The 17432-nt window shown below is 33.6% G+C and overlaps 1 protein-coding gene across 3 annotated transcripts in view; it reads right to left on the bottom strand.

Moving 5' to 3' along the window:
- LOC119641912 (sodium/potassium-transporting ATPase subunit beta-2) overlaps positions 1–17432 on the bottom strand; it is a 55702-nt gene that overhangs the window by 12117 nt on the left and 26153 nt on the right. For all 3 annotated transcript variants that reach the window (XM_038040827.1, XM_038040829.1, XM_038040828.1), the window contains exon 3: positions 2441–2581. In XM_038040827.1, the coding sequence (XP_037896755.1) occupies positions 2441–2581 (141 nt within the window). The remainder of the gene's footprint in view (positions 1–2440; positions 2582–17432) is intronic.

Raw genomic sequence — 17432 nt, 5'->3', positions numbered from 1 at the left:
AACCCACGCAAGGAAGCTCATATTTATGCATGCATGCCTTGAACAATTAAAAACCCTAAATTTAAAACAAGTAACAACATTGCGTACCCTACGCCACATTGCCTAAAACAATTCTTATTTTTATTATAGAACACAAAAATTATATGTTGTTTCTGTATAAAGGCATATATTTCATGTCCGTATTTATGAGGGAGCGGGTCCAAAACGCAACCTGATGTGGTATAAGTTTAATCCTTACATAGGACAGGATCCAAAAATAAGCGTAGATTGTCCAAAATTTGTAGAGTTACTTTTTGCATGAAATTACTATAATATTATGGGTCAATTTCGATCACCATATATTAAAACTTAGGGTTTTCTGCTCTACAAAGGATCAATGAAAATCGTTATTACGGTAGATTCCAAAAAACAGGCCGAGATGGTCTAAATTTAGTACAGTTAATTTATTTATATTAAATTATTATTATGATTCAATTTTCATCCTGAAGCAGTGAAATTTGTACTATTTTGCCGTATGAATTACGTTAACCACTTTTGCCGGGAAATTTTGAATATTATAATTTTTTTCCACATAACGGCTTTTCAGAATAAGATGTTATAAGTAGAGTGATCGAAGAATTGAACCGATCCGAACCAAATTTAATCAAAATATCTAAAAAATTTCGAACTGTAGCTTGAATACAATTTGTGTGCCCATAAAACATGGACAGATATCAGACGGACAGACGGACAGACGAGCTTAAATCAATTCATATTATGATTCTGAATCGATCGATTTAATAAAGGTGGGCTTATCTTAAGCCCTTCTGCGTGTTACATATGGCCGCACTAACTAATATGCCCTGTACCACAAGTGGTGTACAGTACAATAAATAATTTAATGAAAATGTAATGAAAATGAATTACGTCCGTGGGTAACAGTTCAAAAACATCTGTAGGGTTATATATTGCGATAGAATGATGAAATGGCCAAGGGTTAATACATTTTACAAACATGCGAAAGACTATAATATTTTACAGAAGAATGACGGACTTAGCAGTTTAGTTGATTGGATACAATACTTTAGTTAATAGTTAGTAGCGCGGTGGATAGACAGCTAATAAATAAATAATTTATATTGTGGAGCCAGAAAATACTCTACTTTGAAGGAAAGTAAAGACGTAATTCACTGCGAAGTCCAAAAATTCCTACTCTCTCCAACCATGAAATTTCTCCTTTAAATTATCCCTTACAATTTAGTAAGAAGAAAGAGATTGAAATACATGAGAACAAACTTTTTCACCTATACAAAGCCTTGAATCATGATTTCAACACACATTTATTCCGGCTTAAGAGGTATACAAAATAATATAAGAAGTATACGCGAAAAAAAATATTTTTCGTTCTTAATAGCGCGGCTCGGAGAGAAAAAGTTGTAAAAGAGCACACCGCGTTATTCGAATAAAACTCATTCTTATTATTTTTGTAAGATCGCAGTAATTTTTATCTAAAGAATCGTCAATTTAATGTACGCTTTATGTTCGGTATAACAAGCAGGAAACACATCCGCTTCATGCGGTAACAATCAATACAGCATGCCAATATGCAAAATTTGCAATGCATTTCTTTCTTTGAGATTTTGATAAAATTTTATGACAAACCTTGGATCAATATCTTTAAGATTGTTGTTTTTAAACTAAATGGTTTGTAGCAATCGCAAACTCGACCTGCCGCGCGTTGAGTAAACTTGCATGATTTGTGCGAATACGAGCTTTTTGAAGACATTCAGTCAGATAGAACACATAATACTAATTTGGTAGAGTATGCCTATTTTTTTCGTGTGCGTATCTAAGAAATGCATGGAAAAGGCAAACAAAATTTAATGTAATCTTATCGTTTGTTCGCTGGCAAGTATAGAAATTGTAACTAGTTTTAGTGCAAATAAATAGCTACAAAACTAATGTGCGGTTCGAAGGATGGTTTACAAAGAAAAATGACATACGTCAAAATAGCACAGAGATGGATTTGAATTTTGCTTTTCATAATAAATTATCGTTGACTCTTATAAGTAAATATAAAAATGAAATCAATTAGTTAATAAAATTTCCTTTTACTCGAGTGAGAAGTACAATAACAGAATTGATTCAAAATAAATCTTAATAGCATATAAACGAGAAATTTAATAGAAATGAATAAAAAGTATCTGCGACTTTTCCAATGGGTATGTTATTGGATGTAAAATGCTTATTGCTAAAAGTAACCTTAAGAGTTACTTGGCATAATAATTTTCACTTAATTTAATTAAAATAAACAAAAAGCCATTGAGAAAACGAGGGGCAAACTTGTAGAGAACATCAAAGGTCTGGATAACTAATCAATTAATAGCATTTATTAATAATTAATTAACAATTAATTAAGTAATGTAAGCATAAGTTTATATATATTAATTTATTTAATTACCTGGATTTGTGCCAATTAAGCCGGTATCTAACGTCCATTTAGGTTTATTTACTTCCAAAGTTTGGTAGAATACAGCTAGCATGGCAGCAAAGAAACCAGTTAATGCCGCATAAAATATTACATAAAATATTAAGATTTTTGCTGGAAAATACAAAAAACATATACTATTTTTTTTAATAATAATTAAATATAAGCCGGCATTAGTATCAAACCTCTTAAAAAATTTAGTAATCTAATTTATTAATCTATTATATTCAAATGAATGCTATAATAGACTTTTCCGAATAATAATCCTTTTCATATGCGTAGACAAGCTTTAAATATTAAGCAAAAAAATATAAGAAAGAAATTGTGTTTTCATTACATTCGGCGCAAACCGAGTTTTATGATTTGCTATAACCTACGTTTTCTTCCTTTCTTTGTATGCACATAAATAAGAGAAAACTTAACAATTTGTTTACCTTTAATACTTCCGTGAGCGTTTACCATGAAATGACGTTTAAAATTTATTTAAAAAAAAAATAAATATTTTTTTTGTAAAATAATTGAGTGGAATTCAAAAAAATCGTGAAAACTTTTAAGCAAATAAAATTTTTTCTCAGAAAAGCAACCTGGAGTGAAACTGACAACGAATTGAGTGAACAGTACGTAAATTTGATTACAGCAAACATATTTGTCAAATTCTCGTGCAATCTTAGTTACAGAAAGGTCCTCTCAAGCTGCTGTAGTAAGTGTCTACAAAACTAAAAAAAGAACCGTCTATTGTCAGGTATTCGTATATTCTCTGTAGCCTATCTTAGCTGTCTTCAAATGGTTCAGTTCCGATGAAAGCACTCCGCTGAAATAAATTGAATTAAACTCAGCCCATTTTAATTTCCATAAAACCTGTATGTTTTGTGAAGGAGGATCATAAATTCTTAAAACGCGCTACAATGGTATAGAATTAAGTTAAGCACACATTGTAATATAGTGGCACAAAAAATTCGTGTTAAAAAAACACTTTTATGCTAGCGACAAAGTATGTTGTAGCTTGTAACTTAAAAACCTTTTACGAGCATCAAATGATTCTTTAGATTCACGGTAATTGTAAGTGATTGTACTTACAGTTTAAAAAGTTTCGTTAGCGATCAGTCGGTCCATACAAATCAATGTATTCTTTTTCCATAGAAAGACATAAGTGACAAAATCTACTCAAAAATCTTGATCAATATTTCTAGGTATTACAAACTAAAAAATAAGCTTAGCAAAATAAGCCGCATTCTTCGGTGATTGCTGTAAAAAGAACGCGGCAAACAAACATTATTTGCTAAACTCCAAAGTTGGTGGTAGACGACGTTACTATAATACTAATATTAATACCAATATTAATTGTTTATGGTACGGTAAGCATTAAAAATATCAAGTAGTAAATGTTCGCAAGAAATCCCTTGCTACCAAGGAATTATTAACATAAAATGCACGAAATTTTGCTTAAGCATTGATTAAGGTTTGATTGAGGATTGATTTGATATTAGAAACTTTTGATCATTTTGAATAAGTTTCTGTGAAAGTTTCATTTTTTCACTTCTTTCATTACTCAGAAAAATTACTTTGTCCTAACCATTATCTGTCTTTTTTTTTGTAAGTGTCAAGCAAGTGTCTAACATATCACGAGTTTTCGTCAAGCAAGTGAAAAAAGTAAAAGATATTAAATATGTGTGATGTTATATAAAAAAACGGCAGATCTCTGTTACTGCAAGTTTATGTTAAAAAACGGTCAATCTTGTTAAAAGAACGCCCAATCTGTGTTAAAATAATGTAAAGAAATACGAAAAAGTGGCAAAAAAAGTAAAAAAAGTATACTGTTAATAAAGTTATTATCTTCATTAAAGCAACTAGACTAAAAAGAAAGAGCCGATGTAGCCCTAAATTTATTGCAAGCACCGACAGGTTCGAAATAGAACGCAAATCGTAAGTGACAGGATGAAAGCAGGATACGATTTGGGGCGTAGCATTCATGGATTTAAGGAAGGGGATTTAGTGTTACTTTACAATCCTTCACGAAAAAAAGGTATTTCACCGAAACTGTGATGTAACTAGGAAGGTCCGTACAAAATCATCACAAGGATAAATGATGTGGTCTAATGAATACGAAAACATCCCGGAGGCAGAACTAAATTCAAAGTGGTACACCTGGACCAACTGACCGCCTATCGAAACAACGTTGTTCTGGACGAACAAGATTAAGTGGAGGGTAGTGTTACGGAAATCCCAAATCCAGTTCATTCCAGCTAATTAAATAATGAATTCTCTAAAAAAGCAGTTGCCGGCCGATGAAAACGATTAGTGGAAAAACAGGCAGGAAAAAACCAAGCGCACTTCCGCAAGCGCATTATGCAGGTGCCGGCCGAGGAAGCTGAGTATCAGAAAAGCAGGTTAACGAATTAAAAGTGAAACTATAAAATTAGATACTAGTAATATCATGGTAAAAATGTATATAAATAGAAGATTTGTGGAAGGGTGAGTTAGTAGAAAAAGAATTTTGAGTTGAACAATCGAAAGTATTGCCAAAAATAAATTGTGAATAATCGTACATTTTAAGGAATATAATTGTGAATAAAAGAACTTTGAAGTGTATTTCTCTTGAACAAAATATCCATGGTCCAGTGATACGGACTGTATTTTAGAAAAGCGAATTTTATAACAATACATATAGAAAACCAATGATGAAATGGATATATTGTGTTAACTGTTTGCAGTACGTAGAAAAAGTCTTCTCAGTTTTGCTTTCCGATGTCTTTTGTTGCAAATGCTGTGTTCACAATTTTTTAGACGGTGAGCGAAATAATAAAAATGATGCAATAATTGTAAATAAAGTAAAACTTCAGTGAGCTTTAAAGATTTTTTGGATAATTTAAAATTTGTCGATTATAAGATGGACTTTCAGGCGACTTTAAAGTCGCAAGTTAGGCGATTTTCAGTCCCATTTTCAGACAAGTAAGATAAGGTTTCTATTCTATTCTATTCTATATGAAAAATATGCGAAAAGATTTTGAGACTCTTTGAGTGTTCTTTGAAATTATTTCTTAAGTACTCACGAACGACTCAGCTCAATGTGGGCGGTTGAAGGTCGTAAAAATTTGATTTTCCGTAGTAGTGATTAGAGTACTTGAAAATTTGAGGACTTTTTTCACAAAGCAGAATTTTTTCGAAACGGTACTTCACGTTACGTTAACTCAATAATTTTCATTCTTCTTATTCGAAATTTATGTATATAGATACGAATTTTTCTCGTTCATTTTCAATCTTAATTTGGTAGAAAACATGCATTATGGCGGCAGATATATGTGTTTGAAAAACGTGCATAATTTAATTTGGGAACTCACGTATAATGTTTCTGAAGCTTACTTTCAGATAATTAAAATGAATATTCATAGAGATAATATTTCTACTCCTCATTAAAATTTATAAAAAATTAAAGCAACGGTCCACCACTAAAGCAAATAAGGAATTGGAATTTTCCTAACAGAAGTTCGTATAACGCGAAGTCAATTTAATGAAAACGTAAATGAAAATGAATTAAATTTTACGAGTGATTAAATTGTCGTTTTTCCACTTTTTTGAGGCTTTACGCTGATTAATCATACATTAAGCAAGACAGAAAATTTAAAGCTATTTCGCAAATTTCTCAAGTTGAGATATATTATCTTCCTAAAATGCTTTAATTCTAAAATAAACATGGTGGACACCACGGCCTGGTGGCTAAGTTTTCTCAATTATACCTGTTATATAAGTATCAAATAAAAGGTCTTGGAGAGCGGAATGCGAAAAGCTAAGTGTCTTAATTCTATATAAATTATGGTGCTATAGTCATTTCTCTTTTAATGTCATCCCATTCTTTTCTTTTATGACAGCAAATAAAAGCATAAGGCGCTAAAGATTGTAATGGCGAGGGATATACAAGATTCGGCCCCAACCGAACATAATTTTCTTATTTGCCGAATTAATTTTTTTTGTGTTAGCAATTCCAGGACGTTCATGAAAAATACGACGAACATGAAAAATAGTCGAATTTCTTTTACGTACTTTAATGCTAACAGGTCATCAATAAACTTTCCTAAAACTTCAAACGGGTTCTTATAAAGGACACTTCAAAATAAAAATATATCCATAACCAACCTCAAGTTCCTTTATTAATAACATAAATTAGAATCTTTTATTTATTAAAAAAGCCGTAGTTGAGTTTTGAAAAATTGTATAGCATTGAGTGGTTTATAGTAATCTCGCACAGTTTATTTTTTAGTTACTATAACAATGTCAAGTTGCTTCCAGCGTCAAACGATAGCAATTTTGTTAGTTTTTTGTTCGATTTTGCTCATTAACCTTATATGGCTGGATGGGGCCAAACCGCTTTTCATGGCTCAGGCGCGTATTTTTGTGTACCACAAACGGAACGACGAAATTAATGCTTTTCTTCTCAGTTGGCGGCGAACGGCAGATAAAATATTTTAAAGATAATAAATTGTAGGAACTCCCTACATTTACAATTTCATATCTGCATATTTATTTATTTATTCCCTATTTATTTATTTACTTATTTATTTCCACGTGAAATTCATGTAAAATTACTTAACGGCCGAATTCGACTGCCTTGTAGAAATAAATCTTCTGCTAATTATTATGAGTAAATTATTATAAATGAAGAAAACATAACAAGAACAAAATTCATGTACACAAGAGGAAAGAAAACCAGAAAGGCAAACTCCGGCACAAATGTGATTTAGTAGTGAACACCTAAGCCATTGTAAACATGCAAACAGTTTGGCAACCGATTTTCAGTTCGATTGTCGAATTATGCGAAGAGATCAAGACTAGAATTTAATTTAGATACGACATAAGCAAACCGAGCGTATTACGCGTAAAGGAACTTAAATAGGTTGAAAAGCTTATGATTATAGCAGCAATAGCTGTGTTTTATTAAAATAAGACTCACAGAGAAACGGTTAGAAACACTGTAGTAAGCCGGCGAGTCAATTGTGCCATTTATCAACTCAACTAAGAAGGGCACATCGAGGATTAATGTACAACAGCAACCTATTTTCATAAGGGGGCAATGCGACAAGCCAGTTTCAGACAAAATTTCTACGGGCAAACATCTATAGGAAGGACACTACACAACGCGGAGATGATTAAGTATTGATCTCACTATTCTCATGTTATAGCCTTCGGGTAAAGAATAGGTCATTGAAGTCTTTTCATCACTGTTCAATAAAACCTAGCTTCGCCATAGTTTTATTTCAGGAGAGCTCATTGTGCGGATTAAAATGGAATTTGCGGGCGAACAAAACCCCTAAATCAATCAACGACTTTGTATTTTCCAGTTTTTGCGAATCGATGAAATATTCAGCAATAAATGAAATTATTCTTGAGAATGACAATTTCATGCATTTATTTGGACTTTAACGTCATAACATTTAACGATCGCTATTTGAACAAGTTACTGTAGTCAGATTGAAGGAGATAAGAGTGTGATTTCAAGGTAAAAGGAAAAAGAGTTTACATTGATTGAATTATCAAAGATGATAAATAAAAGAGGCCTAAGTGGCTGCCTTATACATCAAATATATACAGATTAAAAAAATAATGAAATGAAATTATGTGCTTCATAAATAAACTGCGTAAACGATTTATAACCTCACTCTTCTCAAAAAGGAGCGAAAATTCCCGAGTTGCTGCCGTCATTACAGTCTCGCTTACTAATGTTAAAGAAGTATTAGCTATTTACCGCTGTTTTTGCATTAAGTACATGTCTTTACATGGAAAGCAAGGCCCTCTATTTAAGGGATAAAAGATATTTGTGCAACACAAATGACGTAACATGGTATGTAGAGAAAGAAAAAAAAAGGAAAGGCAATAATAGAGAAAAGTGCGTGACATGTCACACCAGCCAAAGGCTTGATAAAAGAGACGAAGAAAAAGGAAATAGTAAATAACACTCAGAGCAGCAGAGCGCATGTGCTGTTGCACATGTCTATTTATGCCGCTTCTCTCCCAGTTTGTGTCTGCCTTGATGTGTAACAAAACATATGTAATTGAAATTAATATTAGCAAAGTTTTTTAATAAAAATTTTCACTAAAATATTTTAATGAATAGTTCTGTGAATGTTTAATAATTTCTTTATTAACACCATAGTACTCTTCTCTTGGATTACTTTTTCTTTTCTTTCTTTTTTTACTTTTACAAAAATTTTTTATTTTCATTTTTTGCTGAATATTAGGAAAAAATAAAAAATTTTCACAAAAACAATTTAATTCAATTTATTTTCTTATGTAAAAAATGTTGCCAAGGAAAGGTCTCTTATTATATCGTCGCTGATGTATCTCTTTATACATGGGCGTGTATGTGGCTATGTGTATATGTCAATTGTATTGTTCGGCATCTAAAAGTGATAAATGTCAAAGTTCGTTTCCAGCCAGTTGTACATATTAACGTTATGCTGATTTGACTCAAACTTGGTGTAAGCGAAATATATATGAATATATGAGCGTTATTATATATGGACGACCAGATGTAATTTGATTTTTTTACAAATAACACAAAACGCGAAAACGCCACTAAATTTTGTACTGTCCGAAAAGGAGTTTCAAAGAAGCGAACGACATGAGATGCGTCCGTTTCTGTTTGTTTGTATGAAAATAAATCTCCTTCAATCATCTTTTTATTACTACGGGCTATTCGCGACGGTTCTCTCCATACATTTACAGATAGTTTGAGCTATTATGCCTGTTCTTTTCTCTACGTTAAATGCAGAGATTCACATTTTTCAAAATCGATTATGATTTTCGATCCGATATCGATTTTTTCAATGTTGATTTTTTTTAAGATAAGACTTAAAGTTATTGAAGCCGGAAATAGATGCGATAATCCCATATTTCACAAAGTGTTCAATTATTTTCCAACTAGGCCTCAACGCTTCATAAGCTGCTCTGGCCGACGAGATTCTTAAAATTTTGTACAGCTAAGGAGAATTTTTTTAAATTAACTTGCGTACATATATGCGCAAAGGTAATCTGGAAGAATCATAGGTTGGGCAAAGAGCTAAAGAACATATAGAGTTCATATATCTATATCTGCAGGTATTAAGCGGATTAAAATGGGCCATTTTTTAAATCTTTAAGCGAAATTTCCTGCATAAAAATTTGCGATATCACATTCTTAACCAGTCCAAAGTATTGTTTAAAAAGAATTTTCTACATTCCTACTTATTTTTTCAGGCAAAGTTCAACGTAAATCGACATCACGAGAAGGATTTCTAAAGGATTTATATAAAATAATTCTTTACTACGCTTATTTCTTCTTACTTCTTCAATCATTTACTTCTGGAAATTTTTACAAAGTAAGAACAAACCCTCTGTGCAGAAATTGTTTACATTCGATCCATATTTTTAATTGAAACGAAATGTTGTGGAAGAGAAGGTAATAATTGCGTTTTCTCTGCTCGTTGATGGTCATGTAATAGAAAACATAACAACTTGCACAAAAGCAGAGGAACTCTCAAAGCATTCATTTTTAAATGTCCCTGGCGCATATAAAACATTTTATTTCTCTGGAACAATGAACGCGACATAGCTTGTCTTTCAAGAAGTAATTTCAATGATATAAAATATTTTATCTAGTTCGATAAAATAAGACAACGAAGACTGACAAATTTGCTCTTTCTTCCGAAGTCTGGTATTCATTGAGGGCAGTCAGAAGTGTTACAAATCTGATGCCTATGTTATTACTGGTGAACTGCTTTTCCCGTTCAAAACGATATGCAGCTTCTCAAAATAAATTCTGGTTCTTTTCTAAAGTTAATATCATCAAAGCACCAGAAGAAATAATGTTCTGTCATATGTTCATTTTGTGGGGTAGGTTATTGTTAAATTAATTTGGCTGTTTAGAGAAAGCAGCGTTACAACTGATAATCGTTTTAGCAACAAAATTGTTGGGGAAAACATATAACGATTGTGGAAACTATTAGGACAAAGAGAAGTCGAAGGCAATGGGCAACAAGACTACATAAATCTTAAATTTACAATTCACTAAACTCAAAATAAAAATTTATAAAAATTGAAAAAAATGATTACAATATTTCTATAACAGAATTTTATTTAGTGTAGACATGGCGAACCAAATGGCGAGAAAATGTTCCTTGAAGTTAAAATCTACACGACCTTCCGTAACATTTCTAATTGATAATATCTTGGACGTTATACATGGAAGCAATTTGAAAAATATAAGCTCAAACTTATGCACAAATTTCTAATTCTGAAATACTTGAAAATGTAATTTTAATTTCTTTGCATCTCTCATTCTTCTGTTTTTGAAATGGTCGAAGAAACTCATTAAACTTTTTCCAATGTCGCGGCTAGATATCCTTACTAATTATTTTACCTATCTTTTAACAGTCATATTGAAATTTGATAACTAGAATGATGGAGAAATTAACGATTGATATGTAAACGCAAGTACAACGCGTTAAAGTGATTGAAGAAGGGTGCTGAGTATGATAAACCAAGACCTGGCAGGACAAAAAGTGCATACAGCTAAGAAAACGTTTCTACATGTGCTTTATAAACTGGTAACATCAAGTCCATGGCGCATGTAGGGAAGCTGAAATTTAACGCATGCATGCCTTGATCAATTCAGAACCTAAAATTAAAACAAATAGGAACAAGGCTGACCTTTAAATACCCTAAACCGTGTTTTCTAATACAATTGTTATTTTTATTATAGAACACAAAAATTATATCTTGTTTCTATATAAAGGCTTGTTTTTTATGTGCGCATTTCTGACAAAGTGGGCCCAAAACGCAACTTAATGAAGTACAGGTTTAATCCTTACATAGGGGGGAGTCCAAAAATATATTGTGATTAGGCAAAAGCGTACTGAATGTTCCGCGAATTTTGCGAAAAAATTATGCTTGTATCAAATTTGGCAACTCTGCGCGTGCGGTATAGTCGTCTATATTTTTTCGGCAATTAATATTTTAATTTCTTGTTGAATTTCGTGGCTATTTTTCCTTATTGTCTAAATTTGTAATATACTGTGAGAAGAAAGCGAGTGAATTTAAAGTAAAAGAAGTATTTTTTCTTTACGCTTTGATTCATTGGATTTTTGCAAACAAAGATTGAGCTCTGACATAAGTCCCTCTTTTTTTTTTTTGTTTTTTTCTTTCTTTTTTAATTTTTTTGGTGTTTGTAGTTTTGTTTTCCTTTTGCTCTCTTGTTACAGTGTCAACGTAACGGAGAAGTTTTGTCCAAATTGGTCGATAAATTTTGTGTAGTGGATCCTTTTGCAAGTTGTTCTGTCTATTCTTCATAATCCACTTCTGTCTTTTTGACTGGCCACGGATTGTTTATATACACCTTGTCTCGCGAAAACGGTCACGAAATCTGAAAGATTCGTTTCGTGTAGGCTTTGCGATCGCTTTGGCCATGCAAAATGTGCCGATATTATTGACCCCTTGAAAGGCTTACGATGGTCATGTCCTGACTGTAGGAAGCAGGACTTAGACTTCTACAAATTTTTCACGGACACGAGAAATGGTTTCTCTGAATTGAGTAAACATCTCGGCTCCTTGTGGGAAAAGTTTCAGATTAAGATTAAGATTAGGTTTGATGAGTCTCGTTTTATTGAGCACTCCCCTTCTTCGCAAGCTAGTAAAATCACAACTCGTAGCGTAGTATGTGGTACGTCACCTCTAATTTCTCCTCAGTGCGATTCAGAACGTCTGCGTTTCCGATATGGCTGAGACGGTCTTTGACAAAAAAGTTGCAAATAGGCCGGTAAATCCTTCTGGTTGAAGCTATGCTCAAATGGCAAGAGTTTAAGCTATGCCTCCCAGTGGCGTCATTCACTCAACTCAGGCGTCATCGCCTAAAACTAATAAAGAGCAATATAAATCATCCTCTTCGCTTCGCTGTTCGAGTGTGAACGCTGGGCACGTCGCACAAACTGCTCCTTTGGTAACCCCATCTATTCTCCCCAACTCAAAACACCCCAGTCGTGAACCCTACTGCTCCTAGTAGTAATGACATTTGCTTGACGGTAGTGCCTCCCAGAAAAGCAATATTTTTGTCAAGATTGGCACACGATACATCTGTGGACAACATAAAAAATTTATCTGGCGGCGAAAGTCCTAGCTGGTTAGTATTTTTAAATTGGCTCCTTCTCAATCTAGAAATTTAAAATTCTTGTTCCGACTGAAAACATTGATACGTTGTTGTACTGGATCCTTAATTAAGAAATTTATCCTCCGTGATCGACCCCGTATTACTAAACCAGTAGTCCTGTCCCCATCAAAAAAACTAAATGTTTCTTCAGGCTCACTATCTCTCATATATCGAAATGTTAGTGGCCTGAATTCAAAAATTCGTTCTACCTTGCTAAATTCAGTGGGCACGGAGTTCTCCTGTTTGGCCTTCACTGAAACTTAGTTAAAACCTGATCTACATACGTCTGAACTTTTCCACAATTCTTTCCAGGCTTTCAGAAATGATCGATCGAATAGCATTGGTGGTGGTATATTAATTCCCAAATCTGCGTCATTTCCGTCAAAATCAATTGAATTTCCTAATACTCCTGACGTTGAATTTTCGCCATTCAAGTGAGAATGCCTAATAAACAGCTATTTATAACCTGCTCCTATATTCCCCCAAATTCTGATATCTCCATATATAAGAAAAAGGCCGCCCTCATTTGTGAAGTGGCCAAGCAGTCGAAACCCACCAATTTGGTCGTTGCGTTGGGTGACTTCCATTTGCCTCAAGTCACTTGGTGTAACAGTAATAATAATGAATGTATGATTCCTACTTCAACATCTCATAGAGCTGTTGTGTTCTTTAACGAATTATTTGTGCATAATTTAGTTCAATACAACCGCACTCCTAATTGTAATGGTAGACTGCTTGATCTCTGCTTTGCCAATTTCCCTGGGATTAGGGTAAAGCGTAGTTCATCTTTCAGTTTACCTTAGGATCCTTATCATTCAGCAATGTGTATTTCCTTTCATCGCAAGCATGATGGTTCGTTGAACTGTTTTAATGTTCCAAACCCAACTTTTTCAAATAAATATTACGATTTTCATAAAATCAATACTGTATTGCTGAAATATCAGCTTGATTTCTCAACCGGAAGTGTTGAAAGCTTATCGTCATCGTTCTACAAATACATTAAATCTAGCTATTGCTGCATCTGTTCTGATCAAGCAGTGCCGACCTCGAAGCAGGTGTGCCCCATGGTTTAATAATTTTTTTACAAGAATAGAAAAAACACGCTATTCAAAAAATATTCGAAAAGTGACTCTTCTCTTGACTCTTTCGCTTACTCGGTGGCAAGATTTAACTCCCTCAATCACCAATATTTTTCCAGATACTTTCAGTTCATTAAATCTTCTCTGTTTGCTAATCCTAAATACTTTTTTAAATTTGTTAACTCAAAAAGAAAAATTTCCACACATCCCTCGCATCTTTCTTTTAATGGTTTTGCTTCCTCGGATGATTTTGAAATCTCAAATCTGTTTGCTGAGTATTTCCGACGAAACTTTGCGACTAACTAACTTTGCGACTAATTAACTTGGTTTCAATTCCTACTTTTTTTATTGCTGAAGATGACGTTTTTAAAGGCTTGAGCTCTCTAAAATATAGTTGTGTGCCTGGAGCTAATGGAATTCCATCATGTGTACTTAAATCTTGCGCTGTCGAGTTATATGGTGTTATCTCAAAGATTTTTAACATGTCCTTGTATTTAGGTGTTTTCCCTTCATGTTGGAAAAGTAGTTTCCTTATTCCTATCCAAAAGAGTGGAAGTAGACAATTCGTTGAGAACTACAGAGGCATAGCCAAGTTGAGTGTCTTGCCCAAGTTATTCGAGCGTATTGAGACTCAGCATTTGGCCTTTGCCATTAATTCGTATATTTCTCCGCACCAGCACGGCTTTCGTAAAGGGCGATCTACAGTCACCAACTTGTTAGAGTTTACCTGTCATGTTTTCAAGGCTTTTTCTAGCGGCTCTCGCACAGATGTTATTTACACTGATTTAAGCAAAGCATTTGATATGATTAACCATAGACTACTTATCTTTAAACTCCAAGCCTCTGGTTTCCCACCCTACTTAGTGAAATGGATAAGCTCTTATCTGCACAATAGATCATTCAGGGTTTTCTTTAACTTCATCACCTTGAATGAATTCCCCGTGAAGTCTGGCGTACCTCAAGGCAGCCGCTTAGGTCCTATTTTATTTAGTTTATACATTAATGATCTCCCTTCAATGATTAATTCCAGTCTGATCTTAATGTATGCTGGTGATGTCAAACCGGTTTCTTCCTTCTCCGTAGAATCGCAATCACATCAGCTTCAAAGTGACTTGAATAATTTGTTTGCATGGTGCTCTTTGAATCTGCTGAAACTAAATATGAGTAAATGTGAGAAGCTTTCATTCTCAAGAAGGAAGTCATTCATTCGATTCGTTCACACATTTAGGCGTTTTATTTGACCATAGGTTACGTTTTAACTTGCATATTGAGCTCTCGTTAAGTAAAGATAGGTCCGCGCTTGGTTAAAATCAAGAAGAGGCGGTCCAAAGAGCTTGATTATCCTTATATTACGAAAACGCTGTACATGTGTTTGGTTAGACCTATACTCGAGTATACCTGTATTGTGTGGTCTCCTTCATGCAGGTGCTATGTAGATTCAATTGAATCTGTTCAAAAGCTATTCTTGCTGTTTGCCCTTAGGAATTTGGTTTGAGATTCGATTGCCTCTCTTGCCCGCTATGAAATTAGTGAAATTGTCCTTAGTGCCTTTCGAGAAACGTAAATTTGTTCTTGGCATTTTCTTCGTAATCAAAGTAATATATGGTGCTATTGACTCGGCTGCATTACTTGGTGAAACAAACTTTAATGTCTCCAAACGCTTCTCTAGGCACTTTATCTTGGTAAGCTTAGTCAATGTAAATATAATTATGAGCTGTTTAACCCGCTTGGAGTTGTTTGCAAGAACCTAAATGATGTCCATCATTTATTCTCATTATCGGACTCTCTTAAATCCATTAAAGCAACATTGCTTAAAACGCTTGGTTTACTTATGGCGTACTTAAGCTAGCTCTCAACCTTAAAAAGTCGATTCGAAAATGAATTGTTGTTAACTATTATCGGTTGCCAAGCTTATGCATCTTTGCGATGGCTTGGTGGTTCATTTGCAATTTGGTCCTGTACCGATTGTGGTTGTGGTTCTATGCTAGTTGTGTACATGCTTTTTTTCTCTTTTTTTCCTTCTTGTTTGTTTTATTATATTTATACTTAGTTTTAATATTATTTAATTTAAGATTTACTTTAAGAGTCAATAGAACTCGACTGTCAATTTGTTTTATTTGGGTTTCTTGTATAAGTAGAATAAATAAATAAATAAAATAAATATCCCAACAAGATTAAACCACAGCAAGAGCTAAAGAACACAATGAACTTAAAGAATTCATTAATTAGCGGTGGAAGTTTGGGGGGTTATTAATTTCAGAAAATTCTGATATGAAACGGCTAACTAGGTCTTGCACTTGACTTCTTTTTGAACATTTTCGTCGGGGTTTTTGGAAAAGCAAAGCTTGTGAAGATCATCTAGCAACAATACCATAGTGAAATTATTGAACAAAATGAGTGAACGTGCGCGAAAGTGTGAAGGCTTGTAAACCCAATCGTGGTGGACACCTGACCGATAGTATTTTTCATACACCATTTTAATAAATCATACTTAATCATTCATTAAAAAAATGACTTTGAACTACCCACAAGCTCGGCCGCAATATATAGGAAACTGAGGCAAACTCCAAAAGAACTCGGAAATATTTTAATGTTTTCGTCTATGACTTCTTTAAGCAATTATAATAAGTTGCAATAATATTTTATTTTTTTTACGTTTTTAATTACAGGAAGCTACTTTTTGGGACTACATTCTGCGAGAATTACTATGATACCTTTCCACTAAAATTTTTGCGCTGTAGGAAGTTCAACAATTGGCAACCACACAGACAAAAGAAGCCGTCTAAATCAACTATGAATCTTGTACTCATCAAGAGAATTGCGGACATTTGCGAAATTGTCAAAAAAGATTTGTAGATGCTATGAAGTACATCAGTCCCATGACGGATAAGCGTCCAAATAGCGCAAACAAAGCAGTCATCGCTTAGCCACAATGAGACTGTTAAGAAAAACAGTGTCAATGAGATTGTTAACAGTAACAGTGTCAATGAGATTGTTAACAGTAACAGCGTCATTGTATAGAGATACATACTAGCAAACTTTAGCCACATCTTGTCAAAATAATGCGTCGAAAACGGACGAGAAATACAATACTGCTACTACATGATAACGCACGTTCACATACGCCTTATTTTTCACATCGAAGAAAAACTGAAATTGTTGACACCTGTGATTTATAATTCAAATAGGGCATCGTCTGATTTTTCCTTATTTCTATATCTAAATGGAGTCTAACGAAGCGGGAGCGTAGCGCAAGCAGTCGAAGAGGTGGCGTATGTCGAAACCAGGACTGCGAGTTGAGACTGTTCACCTAAAATCTTGTTAAACCGGTTGAGAACGTAGGTTAGATTTCAGTTTCCAATATCAATTCTTGCAACCGTAAGCGATCCAATGAGTGGCAATAAGCGGATACAAAAACGAACAGACGAACGAGTACAGATTGTATGAGTTCTTTCAGATACTGTCATCGAAATGGTAAATGTAATCCTTCGCTGAAGTGAAAAATTAAAGAATGTAAGTCTAACTAACAAATAGGATATGTAAGCTTAAATGAATTACATTCATAATTCACCCTAAAGCAATTAAAGTTTTCTTACTTACGTGCTCTATTTCTACACATATTTGTTCATTTATTTCCCTTTTTTTTTTCTTTAACAACTTTCCCAAAAACTGTTTTTCAGCCTTTTGTTTCTTGCACTATTTTTAGGTAAGCCAT

Source organism: Glossina fuscipes, unplaced genomic scaffold (genome assembly GCF_014805625.2).
Source record: "Glossina fuscipes isolate IAEA_lab_2018 unplaced genomic scaffold, Yale_Gfus_2 188, whole genome shotgun sequence".
Classification (NCBI taxonomy): domain Eukaryota; kingdom Metazoa; phylum Arthropoda; class Insecta; order Diptera; family Glossinidae; genus Glossina; species Glossina fuscipes.
Note: the sequence above shows the minus strand (reverse complement) of the source record. Positions and strands in the feature narration are given on the sequence as shown.